The sequence below is a fragment of the Aethina tumida genome, chromosome 4, assembly GCF_024364675.1.
Source record: "Aethina tumida isolate Nest 87 chromosome 4, icAetTumi1.1, whole genome shotgun sequence".
In the NCBI taxonomy this organism is placed as follows: Eukaryota; Metazoa; Arthropoda; class Insecta; order Coleoptera; family Nitidulidae; genus Aethina; species Aethina tumida.
Window position 1 is genome coordinate 21,236,280 of NC_065438.1, and position 18,829 is coordinate 21,255,108.

Sequence of the window (18,829 nt, forward strand, 5' to 3'; positions counted from 1 at the left end):
ATCAATTATGGTACCAACACATGAAGCTTACCTGCCGGTTTTGGTGATAATCATCTCGGTGCCCAAATCGTTGAACTTATCCCACAGGTCCTTGGTCTCCAGGTGGCACGTCACGTTCCTCAGCTCCTCGCACGACCACCGCTCCTGCAGCAGCGGGTTCCTGGTGCTGGGCGACCTGCGGCCGCCCGAATTGGTGGTCGAGGCCGTCCCCGACTCGGACGTGGAGGACACGTCCACCGGCGAGTCCCGGCCGCTCTCGTTGTCGCCGCCGCTCACCACCGTGCAGTCCAGAGTGGCCGGCTCGGGAGTCGAGGGCACCGACGAGGCCGTCTCCACGAATTTCTCTGCAACGCATCGAGTTTAATTATTAATAACGATAACGTACGATCGTAAAAGTCGACGCAGAAGTGGCCCGGCGGTGAATGGTACCGACACATGTTACATGTGTCGACGAAATGAAGGCATTAAAACGATCATTTTTAATGATAATCCAGAAATAATCGTAAAAAGTCGGAAGTACCGAGTTTTCTATAATGCAATCCTTTTACACCGAAAATGTGTTCCGAGATCGTAAATTACCGCTTTAGCTCTATAAAAATGAACGAGTTATAATTTCCTTTTTGGAACTGAAAGGGTGCCTAATAATTCCGGACAGCATGTGCGACAAAAATTAATACGTTCCATTCTGATACGGGCTGAAATAGTGGATTTTGTCACGGAAATTGTTATATCATTCACGTTTCGCCCCTTTGCGATGCCGACAACACGTAAGCGAGCTTTTTACTAATAATAATAAAAAAAATGGCCAAATTCCGACGCATTAGCTATAAATACGTTTTTTATTGGTCTATTAAAGCTGCGCAAAAAATCGTGTTTTATAAATCACGTCCATTATGGTGATATAAATATTTAGGCTATAGTTTTTATATGTATGACCTTCAATACAAAATAAACAGAAACAAGATTAAAGACAAGGTGGAGAAATGAAGGGCAAACTTTGACAAAGAAAAGAAGAGCTAGGTTTGGAGTATTCAAGACAAAAATTGGAGTAAGAAGATGGTTTAAGATGTAAGATGCTCCAAATTGTAGAAAGAATAAAAATGGGGGTAAAAGAGGAGAAATGTAAATGGGAGATGAATCTCCAAAGATTAAAATATTATGAAAAAATAAATAGAAAATAGGTTAAAGACAGGATGAAAAAAAGAAGAGTAAACTTAATGGCAAATATTGAAAATATAAAGTACTAAAAATCACTGATGAAAGTTAAAAGTGGCAAATGTAAAGAAAAGAAAATTGATTATAAGATAAAAAATAGAAAAGACAAAATTTAAGATGAAGAGTTGAATATTAAAGATTCCAATCGATTAAATTATTTTAGATAAAACTCTACACTGACTGTAAAGAGTAAATAGAAAAATAATGAAGATTTAAGGTGGAATATGAAAAATTCAACTGGAAGATAAATCTTTAAAGATTAAATTACTTGTAAAAAATAAAAAAGGGGCAATTAAAAACAAATCAAATGAGGAAGACCGAATTTTGGAACAATAAAGTCAAAGCTTCAAAAATAGATAAAAAGTATATATATATATATATATATATATATATATATATATATATATATATATATATATATATATATATATATATATATATATCACTGATATAATTTGTAAAATGAAAGATTGAAAGGAAAGAAGATAAACAGAAGAAATTTACAGAAAAGACAATATTTATGATAAAGTCTGGAATATTAAAGTTTCCAATCCATATAATTATTTTAGAAAATCATTGATAAAAAGGAAAAATTGAAAAGAAAGAAGAAAAATGAAAAGAAGATTAATTATAAGATAAAAAATAGACAGAAAATACAATATTTAAGATGAAGTGTTAAATATTAAAAATTCTAATCCATTATATTTTTATAGAAAAAAAAATACAGAAAAAAACAATATTTATGATAAAGTATGGAATAAAAGATTCCAGTCCATATAATTATTTTAGAAAAAGACTCTTCAATGACTATTAATAAAAAAGAATGAAGATTTTAGAAGAAGAAAAATGCAAAAGGAGATAAATTATTTAAAAAATGACAATAAAAAAGGTTAAAGATCAAATGAAGAAGCAAAAATGAAGAAATATGAAAATGACTGATTAAGTATAAAGATAAAAATTGACAAAAAAAACAATATTTAAAAAAAATTATGAATATCAAGAATTCTAATCTTTAGTTCTATTATTTTGGATTTTTAATTCTATTATTTAGATAAAACACTTCATTGTAAATAATAGATTTTAGAAAAAAACTCTTTACTGATTGTAAATAGTAGATCAAAAAATAATGAAGATTCAAGTTTGAAGAGGAGAAATGCAAATAAACTTTTAAAGATAAATTATTTAAAAAATGAATATAAAGGAGGTTAAAGACCAAAATGAAGAAGGGAAGAACAACAGTCTTTAGAATATTGAAAGCAGAAATGAAGGAAAATGAAAATGAGAAATTGATTATAAAGATATAAATTGACAGAAAAGGCAATATTTGAGAAGAATTTTGAATATTAAGAATTCCAATCCAATACAATATTTTACATAAAATTCTTCACTGTATATGAATTTTAGAAAAAACTCTTCCCTAACTGGAAATGGTAGATAGATCATACTTTTAAATAATTAAACAATTAAAAAAAGAATAAAATTAATAAATAATTGCTTTTTAACTATTAATCTCTAAAAATATATTATTTTTGTTCAGAACATGTCTGTTTCAAAAATTTTTAAAAGTAAAATATTTTGAAATTATACAAAAATATTAAAATTGTAATAATTTAATTTATTTAATAATTATAAATAATTAATTTCAATTGAATATTTTAAATATGTTTATAATTATTGAATACATTAAATTAATATATTTTTAAATAAAATATGTTTATAAACAATTTTAATTTATTTTTAAAATTTTAATTGTATAATTAAAATTTAAAATTATTAGTTATATTATATATAGAAAATAAAATTAAAAAATAAAAATTAAACAATTTAAAATATACATTTAAATATAATATAAATTAATTTAATTCAAATGTCAATGTCTTAAACGCATCAAAACAATGTCAAAATATAGTTTAAGGAACAAAAGAGCTTTTAAAGCCCATAACACACTTCCTCAGCCAATTATCCGACCCACGAACGAAACAACTGTCGAGAAACAAGACATTATCTCGAGAACGTTCCGAAAAATAGTCCGGGCCCGTTCGTCGCGTAATTGTTGGTTTTTGCCGTGAACGCCGCAACGCATTAGAGTGCCGGCCGTAATTTACGAAAACATCATTACATGCATGATCCTCCCGCGATTACGATCTTATCGTCGTTCCTCTTTTTTCGGGGGTCTGCCACTATTGTCGTTTCGGGACATTAGGCGCTTGAAACGCTGCGACCAGTTTCCGTGTGACGATTGTATTACTGGACTTGATGATGTTATTACTGTGGCCTAATGATTGGCGCATGTGATGATATCCAGGCCAAATTACATGCTGATTTAATGTTCGATGTTGTGCTGTTGTTCTCCCGGTTTGTGTAATGCGTTTTTTTTTCTATTTTCATCTTCCGGTGAGGTCTAATTCGAAAATTGTCAACGCTTTCCTTTGGACCGTAATTAAAACTGATGATGTAATTTTTTGAATGTACACTAAATATTTATATTTATCCTTCATTTTATCTTTCATCCTCCATTTCCACTCACCAATCATTCTTCTTTTTATTTTTTACTTATTACCTTGAATCTTCGTTCTTCTTCTATCAATTATATTATTTACAACCAATGTATAATAATTTAATGGACTAAAATTCGTCTTCAATACTCTAGAATTACTCTTTTTTTACCTTTTATTCAAACATTTTTCCTTTAATTTATTTTTATTTAATTTAAACTATTTATTTATTATTTTATTTATCTCTCATTTGTATTTATCATCTGTTTCATCTTGAATTATTTCTATCTACTGTTTACAGTAAAAAGTTTTTTCTAAAATAATCTTAATATTCAGAATTCTTCTTAAAAATTGTCTTTTCTGTCAATTATCTCTCATCTTCGTTTTTATTCATCTGCTTTCAATGTTTTAAAGTATGTTCTTCCCTTCTTCATCTGGTCTGTAACCTTTTTTATTGTCATTTTTTTAAATAATTTATCTTTAAAGATTTATCTCCAATTTGAATCTTCATTCTTTTTCTATCTACTATTTACAGTTAGTGAATAGTATTTTCTAAAATCTATATACAATGAAGAGTTTTGTCTAAAATAATGTATTGGATTGGAATTCTTAATACTCAAAATTCTTCATAAATATTGTCTTCTCTGTCAATTTTTATCTTCATAAACTCATTTTCATTTTTCTTCATTTCAGCTTTCAACATTCTAAAGTCTGTTATTCCCTTCTTCATCTGGTTTTTAATCTTTTTTATAGTCATTTTTTAAATAATTTATCGTTAAAACATTATCTCCCATTTAATTTCTCCTCTAACACCTTCTATCTTCATTATTTTTTGATCTACTGTTTACAGCCAATGAAGAGTTTTTCTATAAATTATAGTATATACAATATCTGGCTTATACAAATTATCTGAACAATAATAAATTCCAAAATATTAAATATTTAATTTTCTCTTTTTCAAATATCTATATTATATTTTTTATACATTATAATTATATATTATATAACTAACTATACAATACTAATTATAATTTTATTATATAAACTATACATTTTTTAAAATTTATTTAATTTTCTATTTGTGAAAATTTTTTTGTTTTATTTCTCAATATTATATTATATACAATATCTATTTTATACAATTTGGAATACTCTGTACAATAATAAACTAAAATATAAAATTATACTTTTATATATTATTTAATTTTCTCTTTGTCAAAAATTTATGTTTTATTTTTTATACATTATAAATATATATATGAACGGAATGAAATTCCAAAATAAAATTATATTTTTATATATCATTTAATTTTTTATTCATCAAAAATTTGTTTCATTTTAATTATAATTATATATTGTATATTACATTATATACAATATTATTTTTATAATTATTTATATTAAATGAGTACGTTATATTTCATATATTATGTATTGTAATATACATTATATACAGTTTGAGACTTTCTTTGAAATATTAAATTAAAATTTTATGCATTATTTTTATTTAAAAATATATTAATTTAAATTATTCAACAATTACTAAAATATTTAAAATATTCTATTAAAATTAATTATGAATAAAATTAATAAATAATTATAAATATTATTATACTTTAAAAATTTTGTATAATTTGAATAATAATTTAAAATATTTAACTTTTAATAATTTTTTAAACAACATGTTTTGAGCAAAAATTTGAAGAATTAAGATAATTAAAAAATAATTATTTATTAATTTTGAACTTTTTTTGCTTGTTAATTTAATTATTTAAAATTATGATTTAATGAAGAAAATTATTTATTTAGGTAAAATATTGAAAATCAAATGATGCATTTAAATTAAATAATATATAATTTTTGAGATAATTTTTACAAATTAAGTTTTCTTCTTATATTATCATTCAAATTTTACTTAATAAATGAAAATAAATTAATAATTTTAGGAATCGTAAATTTCATAAAAGTTTAAAATAAGGACTAAAAATAATATAAATTATTCTCAAAATTAGTTCTTAATTAATATAAATTAAAATTTAACAAGATAATTTAAAAAAGTTCTCCATCTCACCATCTCAAAAAATATATAAAAATTGTAAGGTTAATACAAATTTAAATACATAATTTGAACATTAACAAAATAAACATTCTAAAAACCTAATGAATTTATTGGGTAATTTTTTGAGTACCGTGCCTTCCATTGTTGTTCCGGATTTCGTCAAAAATCCGGTACACAATCGATCGGAATCCGTACGGGGACCACACCCGTCGTAATTCGGCAGGTTGAGCAACGGCGATCGATCTCACGAACGCGTCGCGATCGATGCTAATCCAATTTAATTGGTGTGTCGTTTGGGAAATCGTGCGAGATCTGTCACACACTCACACGCACAAAAAAAAACAAGATACCGAGATAACAGCTCAAGGGAAACCGTTTTTTTCCACGTCCAAATCAATGGATCTCCCTTTGATTTGAATAATAAAAATCGGGCTCAAGGACTTTCTTTATGCGTCGCAATGGACGGTTCGGAAGGAAAATATTTACGGGACGTCGGGATGTCCAATCAACTCTTTTGTATATTTGGAAGTAGAACAATAACAAAGCGTGCTAATTCAGGAACAAGGGAATATCTTCGGACCTATCGACAGACAGGCCGCATTTCTGATTGAATTTTATTTTACGTTATTTGTTGACGTGATAAACTCCGAAAGGTTTTACGTTTCAGGGGGGAAATTAAATGTTGATGTATTTTCAGATTAATGAATAATAACGGGTTGACATATTTTGCACGATTTATTATTAGAAACTTTTTATTTAAATGCAGTTAATATTGTTTGATTTATTTAATTGTGTGATAAGCTATTATTTGTAAACTGTGTCGATAAACAAATGTGTTTGGATAATTTTGGACAAGTTAAAATTTTTACGAAATATTGTTAATATGTATTAGAAGGATTTGTTATTTCATAATACGAATTTATTTAGAATTTTAAACATTTTTAATAAACTTTTGCTTTTACGAAATATTTCCTAATTTTTCATTTATTTAATTGCTTGAATAAATGAGTAAAACACATGATATTTAAATAATTTATATATTTATAAATTATTTGTTTTTTCATTACTAAATTTTTAATATTTTACAACTATATTTTTTATTCTATAAATATGTTTTAAATAGATTTTAAAAATCAGTTATATTTATTAAATAAATTTATTTTTAAAATTGTTATTTGTTGTTTAAAATTATAAATATTATTAAATTGCTTTTTTAAATAAATATTTCCAATTATTCCAGTATTAAATTTTTGATAATTAAAAAAAAAAAATGAAAATATCAATCTTATGTGGTCTTATTTTAAATAAATTTATAAATATTTTTAAACTGCCCTTTTTAATAAGTAAGAAATAAGAACTGCATCGGTACCCAATATTTATTTTGTTAATGTTTAAATTATGTACGTTTGATGAGGAAGTCATTTGTATGTGTTAAAGTTTTTTCACATGGATTAGCTGTAATTTATTTTAATCTTACAATTAATGTTTTTTATTAATGCAACGTAGAAACGAGACTGAATTAAAATTATTAATGGGTATTTTTTTCAAGCCGATTATTTCAAAACGTGAATGAATGTATAATATTAAATACAAAAAAAATTATAGTTATCTTTATTATTTAATTTTATCTTTGCCAAAAATTTATGTTTTAATTATTTATATTTTATAATTGTATATTATATATTTGTATACTATATTAATTTTTTATTTTATTTAATTTTCTATTTGTCAAAAATTTGTCTCATTTTTTATACATTATAATTATATATTATATATTATACTACTTTTATATAATTTGGGATACTCTGAAAATTAAATTAAATTAGAAAATTAAATTATATTTTAATATATTGTTTAATTTTCTTATTGCCAAAATTTATTTTCCATTTATATATTATAATTGTATATAGTACATTATATTATATACAACATCTATTTTATATAATTTGCGATACTTTGAACGATTAATAAATTCCAAAATAAAATTATATATTTATATATTATTCAATTTTCTCTTTGTCAAAAATGTATGTTCTATTTTTTATACATTATAATTGTATATAGTATATTATATTATATACAATATCTATTTTATATAATTTGTAGTATTCTGAACGATTAATAAATTCCAAAATAAAATTATACATTTATATATTATTCAATTTTCTGTGTCAAAAATTTATATTTTATTTTTTATACATTATAATTAAAAATTATATATTAACATATACATAATGTCTAATTTTATACAATTTTAAATATTTTGTACGATAATATTTTCCAAAATAAAGTTATATATTTTTTTATATTATTTAATTTTCTCTTTGCCAAAAACTTATGTGTTATTTATTATACGTTATAATTATATATTGTATTATATGCAATATATATTTTTATACAAATTGGGATACTCTTAACTATAATAAAATTCAAAATAAAATTATATTTGTATATATTATTTAATTTTCTATTTGTAAAATATTTATTTTTTGTCTTTTATACGTTATAATTATATATTGTATATAAATTATGTATATAAATTATATACAATATTTATTTTAATACAACTTGGGATGCCCTTAACGATAATAAATTCCAAAATAAAATTTTATTTTTTATGCAATATAATTATACATTGTATATTACAATATACATTAAACATTATATACTATATATTTTATATTACATATTTTATTTTATATATAATATATATTATGTATGTATTATAAAAACTATTTCAACAAACATAATCAGATTAAAATTCATGATTTTTCCGACCTAATAAACAATGAAAATTAAAACAAAATAAACAATTTCTTCAACCAATTGTAAAAACCATATTTTCCTGCTCCTAATTAGATTGCAGTGCTTTATTGTAAATGTTTAATTGGTGAGAAACCACAATATTTGTTCTATATTAACGAGATTGCCTCGTAATTATATCCTAGAAAATGTGTGAACTCTTTTACAACGGTCATTAGAGAAAACTTAAGTGGCAGCGCAGTATATGTACGTATATATATATATATACTTTTTTTACGGCACGATATTAAATAATTAACATAGCGCACTTATCTCCGATCTGATTTTACATAACATTTGAGCAGTCGTACAATTTATTATAATATAATCATTTATTTTCTTTTTGTTTTCATTGTTTCGCCTCCGCGGTGGGACTGGGGCTTAATTGAAAAATAATGTATTAACGGTTTAACACTCTTTGAAACTTGTACAACGTTTCCACGTTTATTTTTTTTTTTTTATTGTTATTATTAAGAGCCCCACTAATGATTACACTAATATCGTTTCTATTGTTGTTTTAATTGGCGGCTTTTGTTGTAACTGCCGTGATCCGGTTAAAAATAGCAGGTCGACGATTTACGACTCAATAAAATCGAATTTATTTTATCTTTTACGTACGATTGGTGAGAGAATTTTAATTTGTGTTGTTTAATCTTGGCGTTTCCGTTCTGTTTTGATTATGCCGATAGATTTTGCCATTGTTACAAGTGTTGGAAAATTATGGCCGGTAATTTATGGCTCAATAAAACCGTACCAACAATGTTAATTATTTAACGTCTGACAAAAAATTAATAACTAAAACGCCACTAATTGAATTGAATGTCGGAAGTCCTTTGCCGGCAGCGGAATAAAATCGCATTACGTTCGTTACAAATTCGCTTATTAATTAACACTGAAAGATGCAAGAAAGTAAACATAAATCATTGTAAAAGTACAGAAATAATTATACGGCAATACATCACTTTGGGAGGATATTAAATATTATTAATGATAATTGTAGATTAACTCTCTGAGAAACTTCAACTTTATGTGGAAGTGTTGTTAATTTTATTTATTTATTTAGTTGCGGTAACTGAGCCACATCTAATGCGGTTTAAATGCACACAATCTCCTGGCGCATTCGCCATTTTTTATTTGCAACAATTTTAAAGTTATTATTGTGAGGAAATCCATTTTGAAGGCTCCACTATATGGTGATTGGAATGAAGTAAATACAACTCATGTGCATGTTGGGATTCCCATGTTTTCTATTCTCCCATACTGAATAATAACAGTTTTTAAAGAGATTTTTTGACAGGAAAAATATGAATTAATTTGTAATTATTCAATGATTTGTGTAATACTAATTGTAAATAAGTTATTTCCCATTTTTTGGTTAATGACGAGAAAATATTCGGGTAAACACTTAAACTTTTATTTACCAGGCATATTGTCATCACTGCTTCCAAATCAGGGATCAATTAATTTTCCTATCTAAAATCACTTTTATTTTAATACCCAATAAACCAAATAAAGTGAATGTATTGGTTGTTATTCAATAATGAGAAAATGCCACTCAAGTTCATACATTTTTTTCTGGGATAAGATAAAAATAAATAATTACTTGACAATGAATATTTGTTGGCAGTTATTTTTCACATTCTTGATATTTAGACACTAAAAAGTGGATGTATTGGTTGTTATTCTAAAATAAGAAAATACCACTCAAGTTCAGACATTATTTCTGGGATTCCCCTGTTTTTTACTGTCTCCTAATTGTACTGTGTCTTTCAAATAAATTGTCAATTTTTGTAGAAATATTTTAACATAAAAATAAGTTAAGAATAAATAATAACTTATATATTTATTGCTGGCAGTTATTTTCGTTTTTATTTTATATTATACATTAAAAAATAAATACACAACTGGCACTTTAAAATATCCACATTTTTTATATATACTTGGTATTGTAATATTTATTTAATAATTTGGATTAAAATTATTCACTGACTTTTGTAATGCTAAATGTTAATAAATTTCTCAATCTTTTTATAAATGCAGAAAAAGTATTCTGGTAAATATCCTGTAATTATATTAACTTGGCATATTGTCATCACTGCTTCTAAACCAGATGTCATTAATAATTAATTTTCCTATCTAAAAACACTGTTAATTTAATACCTAATATACCAAAAAAGTGGATGTATTAGATGTTATTATAAAATAAGAAAATACCAATCAAATTCAGATATTTTTTCTGAAATTTCCCTGTTTTCTACTGTCTCATTTTGCTCTGTGTCCTTTTAGTAAATTGCCAATTTTTGTAGAAATATTGTAACATAAAAATAAGATAAGAATAAATGATTACTTTAAATATTCATTAATAGCAAACATTCGTTTTTAATATATATTGTACATTAAAAAATAAATACATAACTGACTCTTTAAAATATCCACATTTTTATATATTCTTGGTATAATCCTATTTATTTAATAATTTGGATTAAAATTATTCACTGACTTTTTTAATACTGAATGTTAATAAATTTATCAGTTTTTTGATAAATGCAGAAAAACTATTCTGATAAATATCCTGAAATTATATTAATTTTGCATATTGTCATCCCTGTTTCTAAACTAGATGTCATTAATAATTAATTTTCCTATGTAAAAACACCGTTAATTTAATACATAATACACCAAAAAAATGGATGTATTAGATGTTATCATAAAATAAGAAAATACCAATCAAGTTCAGATATTTTTTCTGAAATTTCCCTGTTTTCTACTGTCTCATTTTGCTCTGTGTCCTTTCAGTAAATTGCCAATTTTTGTAGAAATAATGTAACACAAAAATAAGGTAAGAATAAATGATAACTTTAAATACTCATTAATAGCAAACATTCGTTTTTAATATATATTGTACATTAAAAAATAAATACATAACTGACTCTTTAAAATATCCACATTTTTATATATTCTTGGTATAGACCTATTTATTTAATAATTTGGATTAAAATTATTCACTAACTTTTGTAATACTAAATGTTAATAAATTTCTCAATTTTTTGATAAATACAGAAAAAGTATTCTGATAAATATCCTGAAATTATATTATTTTGGCATATTGTCATTACTGCTTCTAAACCAGATGTCATTAATAATTAATTTTCTTATCTAAAAACACTGTTAATTTAATACCTAATACACCAAAAAAGTGGATATATTAGATGTTATTATGAAATAAGAAAATACCAATCAAGTTCAGATATTTTTTCTGGGAATCCCCTGTTTTATACTGTCTCATATTGCTCTGTGTCCTTTTAGTAAATTGCCAATTTTTGTAGAAATATTTTAACATAAAAATATGTTAAGAATAAGTGATAACTTTAAATATTAATTGTTGGCAAACATTAAAAAATAAATACATAACTGACTCTTTAAAATATCCACATTTTTATATATTCTTGGTATAGACCTATTTATTTAATAATTTGGATTAAAATTATTCACTGAGATTTTTAATACTGAATGTTAATAAATTTCTCATTTTTTTATAAATGCAGAAAAACTATTCTGGTAAATATCCTGAAATTATATTAATTTTGCATATTGTCATCCCTGTTTCTAAACCAGATGTCATTAATAATTAATTTTCCTATATAAAAACACCGTTAATTTAATACATAATACACCAAAAAAATGGATGTATTAGATGTTATTATAAAATAAGAAAATACCAATCAAGTTCAGATATTTTTTCTGGGACTTCCCTGTTTTCTACTGTCTCATTTTGCTCTGTGTCCTTTCAGTAAATTGCCAATTTTTGTAGAAATAATGTAACACAAAAATAAGGTAAGAATAAATGATAACTTTAAATACTCATTAATAGCAAACATTCGTTTTTAATATATATTGTACATTAAAAAATAAATACATAACTGACTCTTTAAAATATCCACATTTTTATATATTCTTGGTATAGACCCATTTATTTAATAATTTGGATTAAAATTATTCACTAACTTTTGTAATACTAAATGTTAATAAATTTCTCAATTTTTTGATAAATACAGAAAAAGTATTCTGATAAATATCCTGAAATTATATTATTTTGGCATATTGTCATTACTGCTTCTAAACCAGATGTCATTAATAATTAATTTTCTTATCTAAAAACACTGTTAATTTAATACCTAATACACCAAAAAAGTGGATGTATTAGATGTTATTATGAAATAAGAAAATACCAATCAAGTTCAGATATTTTTTCTGGGAATCCCCTGTTTTATACTGTCTCATATTGCTCTGTGTCCTTTTAGTAAATTGCCAATTTTTGTAGAAATATTTTAACATAAAAATATGTTAAGAATAAGTGATAACTTTAAATATTAATTGTTGGCAAACATTAAAAAATAAATACATAACTGACTCTTTAAAATATCCACATTTTTATATATTCTTGGTATAGACCTATTTATTTAATAATTTGGATTAAAATTATTCACTGAGATTTTTAATACTGAATGTTAATAAATTTCTCATTTTTTTTATAAATGCAGAAAAACTATTCTGGTAAATATCCTGAAATTATATTAATTTTGCATATTGTCATCCCTGTTTCTAAACCAGATGTCATTAATAATTAATTTTCCTATATAAAAACACCGTTAATTTAATACATAATACACCAAAAAAATGGATGTATTAGATGTTATTATAAAATAAGAAAATACCAATCAAGTTCAGATATTTTTTCTGGGACTTCCCTGTTTTCTACTGTCTCATATTTCTTTGTGTCCTTCTAGTAAATTGTCAATTTTGTATGTATCATTATTTTTGTTATATTCTTCGTATAGTCATATTTATTTCATAATTTCGATTATATTATTCCCCTGTTCTTCTAAATTTTTGATAAATTTCAAGAAAATATTCTGTTAAATACCTAAAATTTTATTTACCAAGTATACTGCCCCTAAATCACATGTAAAATCATTAATAACCCCGTTAAAAATCCTATTTTGTCCATTTAAAAACAAATTTATTAAGTACGAAACCGTTCGCGAATTTTATTTAAACACTGCCTTGTTGTTAGTAATGTCGTTCGTCAACGTTGAATTTTATTATCGATAGGTCGGCCAATAAATCTTTGAAATCCCGTCGAATTGTGAATGTTTATAAGTTGAAATTTATGAGCGCCACTACATGTATTTACAACACTTTCGAATTTTAAAATTTATGTACCATCGATGCACTCCACTCGACTTTGGTATTTTTACGACACTTTTTAATATAACGAGTTTGAAACATGACAATTCCTCCGTTTGTGTTCTCCTTTTTATTACTGTTTTAATGCAGTTTTGTGTAAACGTTTCGATCGTATTTTAATGTTTTGGTTAATATAATACTTCGTGTTATTACAAACTAATAATTATATTTTGCCTAACAGTGTTACATAAAACAAATAACGTTTCAGGCACAAAACAACGAAGATTATCAATTAATAATACATAAAAATGTAGGGAAAAAAAATGGTAAATGAAAGTTTCATTTGCGAAGTAGCATTCCAGTAGTTGGTAATTAACGCAGAAAATATGTTTCTTTAATTACTTAAACTTTACATTAAAATTTTAGTAGTGTTGAGATAATGTTATTTATGCTACTGTAATACTAAATAAAATGAGTTTTTAAATTGTCTTTTGTAATTTCTAAATATTATTGGTAAAAGGTAATGAAAGTTTAATTTAAAAATAAATAGAAATATTATTGTTTAGTCTTAATAAGATGAACAAATATTTGAAATTTCTTGCCTTTTATTGTTTAAGCTTTTTCCTTGTGTTATTTCTTTCCTTTTTAGTGACAATAATTAAATTAAGTTTTATGCAAAATTAATTTTGTTTCTGTATTTAAAGAAAATTAAAAGGAAAAAAATGTTTTGCTAGTTTCGAGCACTTATTAATGTGTACGGGCAATTTTACATCAATTTTATTTGTTTAAATCTTAAAGTAAAGTAAAAAACTCTAAATCCTCAATTATGTTAAATTAATTATGTTTATAAGAACTTTACATTAATACCATATGCTTTTTACAGCACATTTTCATGAATAAATTATACACCAAATATGTAATGGTATAAATAAAAGTTTGTAAATAAATAATTAAAATATCTATTTATTATAGATTTATTATAAATTATGTGTACTTTTATGATTACTGTATAAATTATACATAATATGTTAAGGCTTCTGTCATGTTTCCTTTCATTAACATTATTAATAATAATATTTACCATTTATTAATTATTATTATTATTTTAATTTTGTGTTCTTTTTGGCAAACAAAAAATTTTAAATATTGTATTTTATTTACTTATTTTTAAATTGTATTTTTTGTAGTAATTTAAAATAAATAAATATTCGTTATTCTAATATAATAATCACTGACTCTGAAGTTAATATTTCTATGAATATCGTCAAATTATCAAAAAACTTACTTAATAATTAAAATAAAATCAAATATACTTAGATAAAAGCCATCAATTTATAATAACACATTAAATTTTTGTACTAATAGTAAATATTATTATAAATTTTAAGGAATAAAAAATAATGTTTCTTTTAATAAAAAAAATAAAAAGATAAATTTTTTTATAAAAAAATAATTAATTAAAAAATTAATATTATAAACAAAATAATTTATAACATATTCATAGAAAATATTCGGGTTGTAATAATTATATAGTCTTATATAGTCCAAAAAATAAAGATCAATTTTAGCAAAACAATATTTATAATAGTTAAATATTCATCTCCATTTACTTCTTTTTTTACATATTGTATATATTGTTATTAATAAGATAAGATAATAGGGTCTAAAATGTAATTTTAATAAATTTTAACAAACAAATAATTATAATTTTTATTGTTATTATAATTCTATTCTTATTCTTATTTTATTTGTGTTCTATTCTTATTCTTATGAAATAAAAATAATAATAATAATAATAATAATAATAATAATATACATTGAAATAGAATTTTAATGGACATAATTAATAATAAACACTAATTATCAAATTGTTATATAATTTAAATGTGATAAAGCAATATTTTTGTTATGACAGCAACTATTTTTATCTTAGCAAGTATTAAAACATTCAAATAAATTATTGAAACTCAATATAGTTTAATGACACTGTGAACTGTTGTTAGATTTGTTAAAATATTTGTTATATATTATATACATTCAATCATTTCTTTACTGATATTTTGACATTTAACTTGAAAATTTTATTGGTTTTGAATTTGTTGTGTATATAATAAAACAAAATGAGTAATAATAAATATATATCATGACAAATAGATAAATGATACCTTTACAAATGTATGTCATTTATTTTTTAATACAATTTTTCAAAGAATACATTTATTAAATGGCCATTAAGTTTTTATAATTTTTTTTAAGTTATAAATATATTACTTTTTAATTTATAATAAAAATATAATTCTAAAAAAAATATTTTATAATATAATAAATGTACATGTCATAATAAAAACAGTTATTGTCATCACAAAAAAAATTGTTTTATCATATTTAAATTACATAAATTAAAAATAACTTTATAACAAAAGTATTCATATAAAAATTATTATTATTAGATTGTTAAAATTGATTAAAATTACATTTTAAACTCAATTATTGCTATACCAGATTATGATCATAAATTATTTCCTTTATTATTATTATTATTATTATTATTATTATTATTATTATTATTATTAAAACTCCACACCACAAAAGATACGTAATTGAATTAATGAATATTTACATTAAAATATTGCCATATCTATAGTTGTTATAGATATTGTATTGTTAAAATTGATTTTGATTTGTTGGACAACACTATAGTTATTGTAATATAAATATATTTTGAAATGTTATAATAAAATTAATTTATAAAATAATCACAGAAAACATTATAATAATTAAAATATACAAGTAATTATTACTTATATCTTTTTAATATGATCTAATTTTAGTTTTAATAATGCAATTTTTGTAATTTTATGATGTGAATATTTTTCTTATAAAATTAAATGTATAAATCATAATTGAGTTATAATAGACTTGATTAATAGCAATAATTGATAAAATAAAATAATAATTTAATAAATTTTTATATAATTTAAGTGTGGTAAAATTTTTTGTTATGAAGAAATGTTTTTATCTTGACAAGTATTAAAACATTCTAATAAATTATTGGAACTAAATAAAGTTAAATAAAAGTTATAAATGATTGTCAACATCAAATCTACTTCAATATATCACATTTAAATATTTTTATATATTATATTTATATATATTGATTCATTCAATTATAGACAATTTGTCACTTAATTTTAGTTTCTGGTATCTTTAATATATCATATACAAAAATATATTTTTAAATGGGTCTAAGAATATAATATTAATCAATATTTATAATTTTTTGACAATATAAAATTATATTTTGTTAAATTTTTACATAATTTAGATGTGATAAAATATTTTTTTTATGACAATTTTTTTTTTTTCAAGTTAAAAATAATAATAATTTTAGTATATGTCAAATAGATAAATAGGACACTGTTAAAAAAGTCTGAATAAATATAATAATCCTTATTGTGACAGTATATTGATAATTTAAATTTCTTTATTGGTGACATTAATAATATATTAAGATTTAGAATGACGCATCTCTGATCTCTGGTCTAAAAACATAATGTTAATCAATATTTATAATTTTTTGACAATATAAAATTATATTTTGTTGAATTGTTATATAATTTAAATGTGATAAAATAATTTTTTTGTTATGACAATCTTGAGATGTTTTAAAACATTAAAATCAATTGTTGCACATAAATCGATATCGGAAAAAATATATAAATAATTGTAAACAACAAATTTACTTCAAAATATTTATTCATGCTAAATTATTGATATTTTGTCAATTTTATTTGTTTATCAAGATAAAAATAGTAGCAATTATAGTAAACATAAAAATGACACTGTTAAAATCTTAATAAATGTAATAAACCTTAATGTGACAGTTTATTGATATTTTAAATTTTCTTTTTGGTGACATAATAATATATTAAGATTTAGAGTGACGCGTCTCTGATTAGAATATCTTACCGAGCGGCGAGATGGCATCCGGCGGATCCCGATCCCTGCACCTGGTCCTGGCCCTGCCGTGCCTGGACATGATCGCCGCGATGCTAAAGTCTGTGGCGCACGGGCGCATCGTACAGTTATCCTCCATCACCTCCTCCGCGAGCACATGTCACTAGCCACGAGTTCCGCCAATAAAATACCAACCCCCAAAACCCGCAAAATTACAGTACCAAAACAACCCGTTTCTTATGTCATCTCATTCAAACCCCCGGGTACCACCCCGGTGCGTGCGTACTTTCACTAGTCGTCCACCGGCCGCGGAACCAAAGCCAAGACGTTTTTGACAGAATGAATATTTAGATCCCTTCGGCTGGCACATATAACAAGATTACTTTTGATGTGCGGCGAAAGCATTTAGATTGGCTGCTCCCACTTTCCCGAGAGGCGTGCCCCTCTCTCGAAATTCCCTTTACGTACCGCGGGGCCTAATTGATTGCGATCGCCGCTACTTGTTCGGTTCCTGGGGCCCGCTTCGCGCCACGGCCGCCGTTCATCGTCGACTGACCGCTCCGCGGAGACGTTATCAAAAGGAATGTGTGCGATTTTTTGCCGCGGCTCCCTCCCCCACCCCGCGGCCGCGTTCACGATGACAACACGTCGCGCTTTGTTTCGGCTCGCGTTGGGGGGGAGCAGAGAGCGCCGTGCACCTGGGCGGGCATCCCCTGCGCCTTCTTCGGCCGCCCGAGCCGGTTTCTTTCGGTCGTCGCCGGCGTGGTGGGGAGGGGAGCGCGAAGACGACACGCCAGCGGGCGTGGCCCGGGCGGGGACACGCCCCCGGCACGCCGGCCACCCCTGCCTACCTGGCCCAGGACTCTTTCGCCTGCCTTGACGGTCGAGCGTGCAAAAAAACGGGGGCCCACACGTTTCGGTCGCCGCTAATTATTTACTCCCCACTTTTTTTGCGTTGCTTTTAATTGCCTAATTATTGCACTAATTTATTCGTCGATGGGGATGCCCGAAAACGGCTGCGAAACGTGCGGTACGGTCCTTGATTTCGCCCACTTTTTACGTGACAACGGATCCGTTTCGGTTTCGGTTCTTGTTTATTTAGACGATGAAATGC

General features: G+C 24.9%; 1 protein-coding gene across 2 annotated transcripts in view; it reads right to left on the minus strand.

The window, feature by feature from the left end:
• The window catches only part of LOC109594124 (T-box transcription factor TBX20-like), a 55,860-nt gene extending 37,638 nt beyond the window's left edge, over positions 1-18,222 (minus strand). For both annotated transcript variants that reach the window (XM_020009307.2, XM_049966582.1), the window contains exons 1-2: positions 17,728-18,222; positions 32-344 (exon numbers count right to left, since the gene is read on the minus strand). In XM_020009307.2, coding sequence (XP_019864866.1) covers positions 32-344; positions 17,728-17,854 — 440 coding nt within the window. In that variant the 5' untranslated portion in view covers positions 17,855-18,222. The remainder of the gene's footprint in view (positions 1-31; positions 345-17,727) is intronic.
• Between the last annotated feature and the right edge of the window lie 607 nt (positions 18,223-18,829).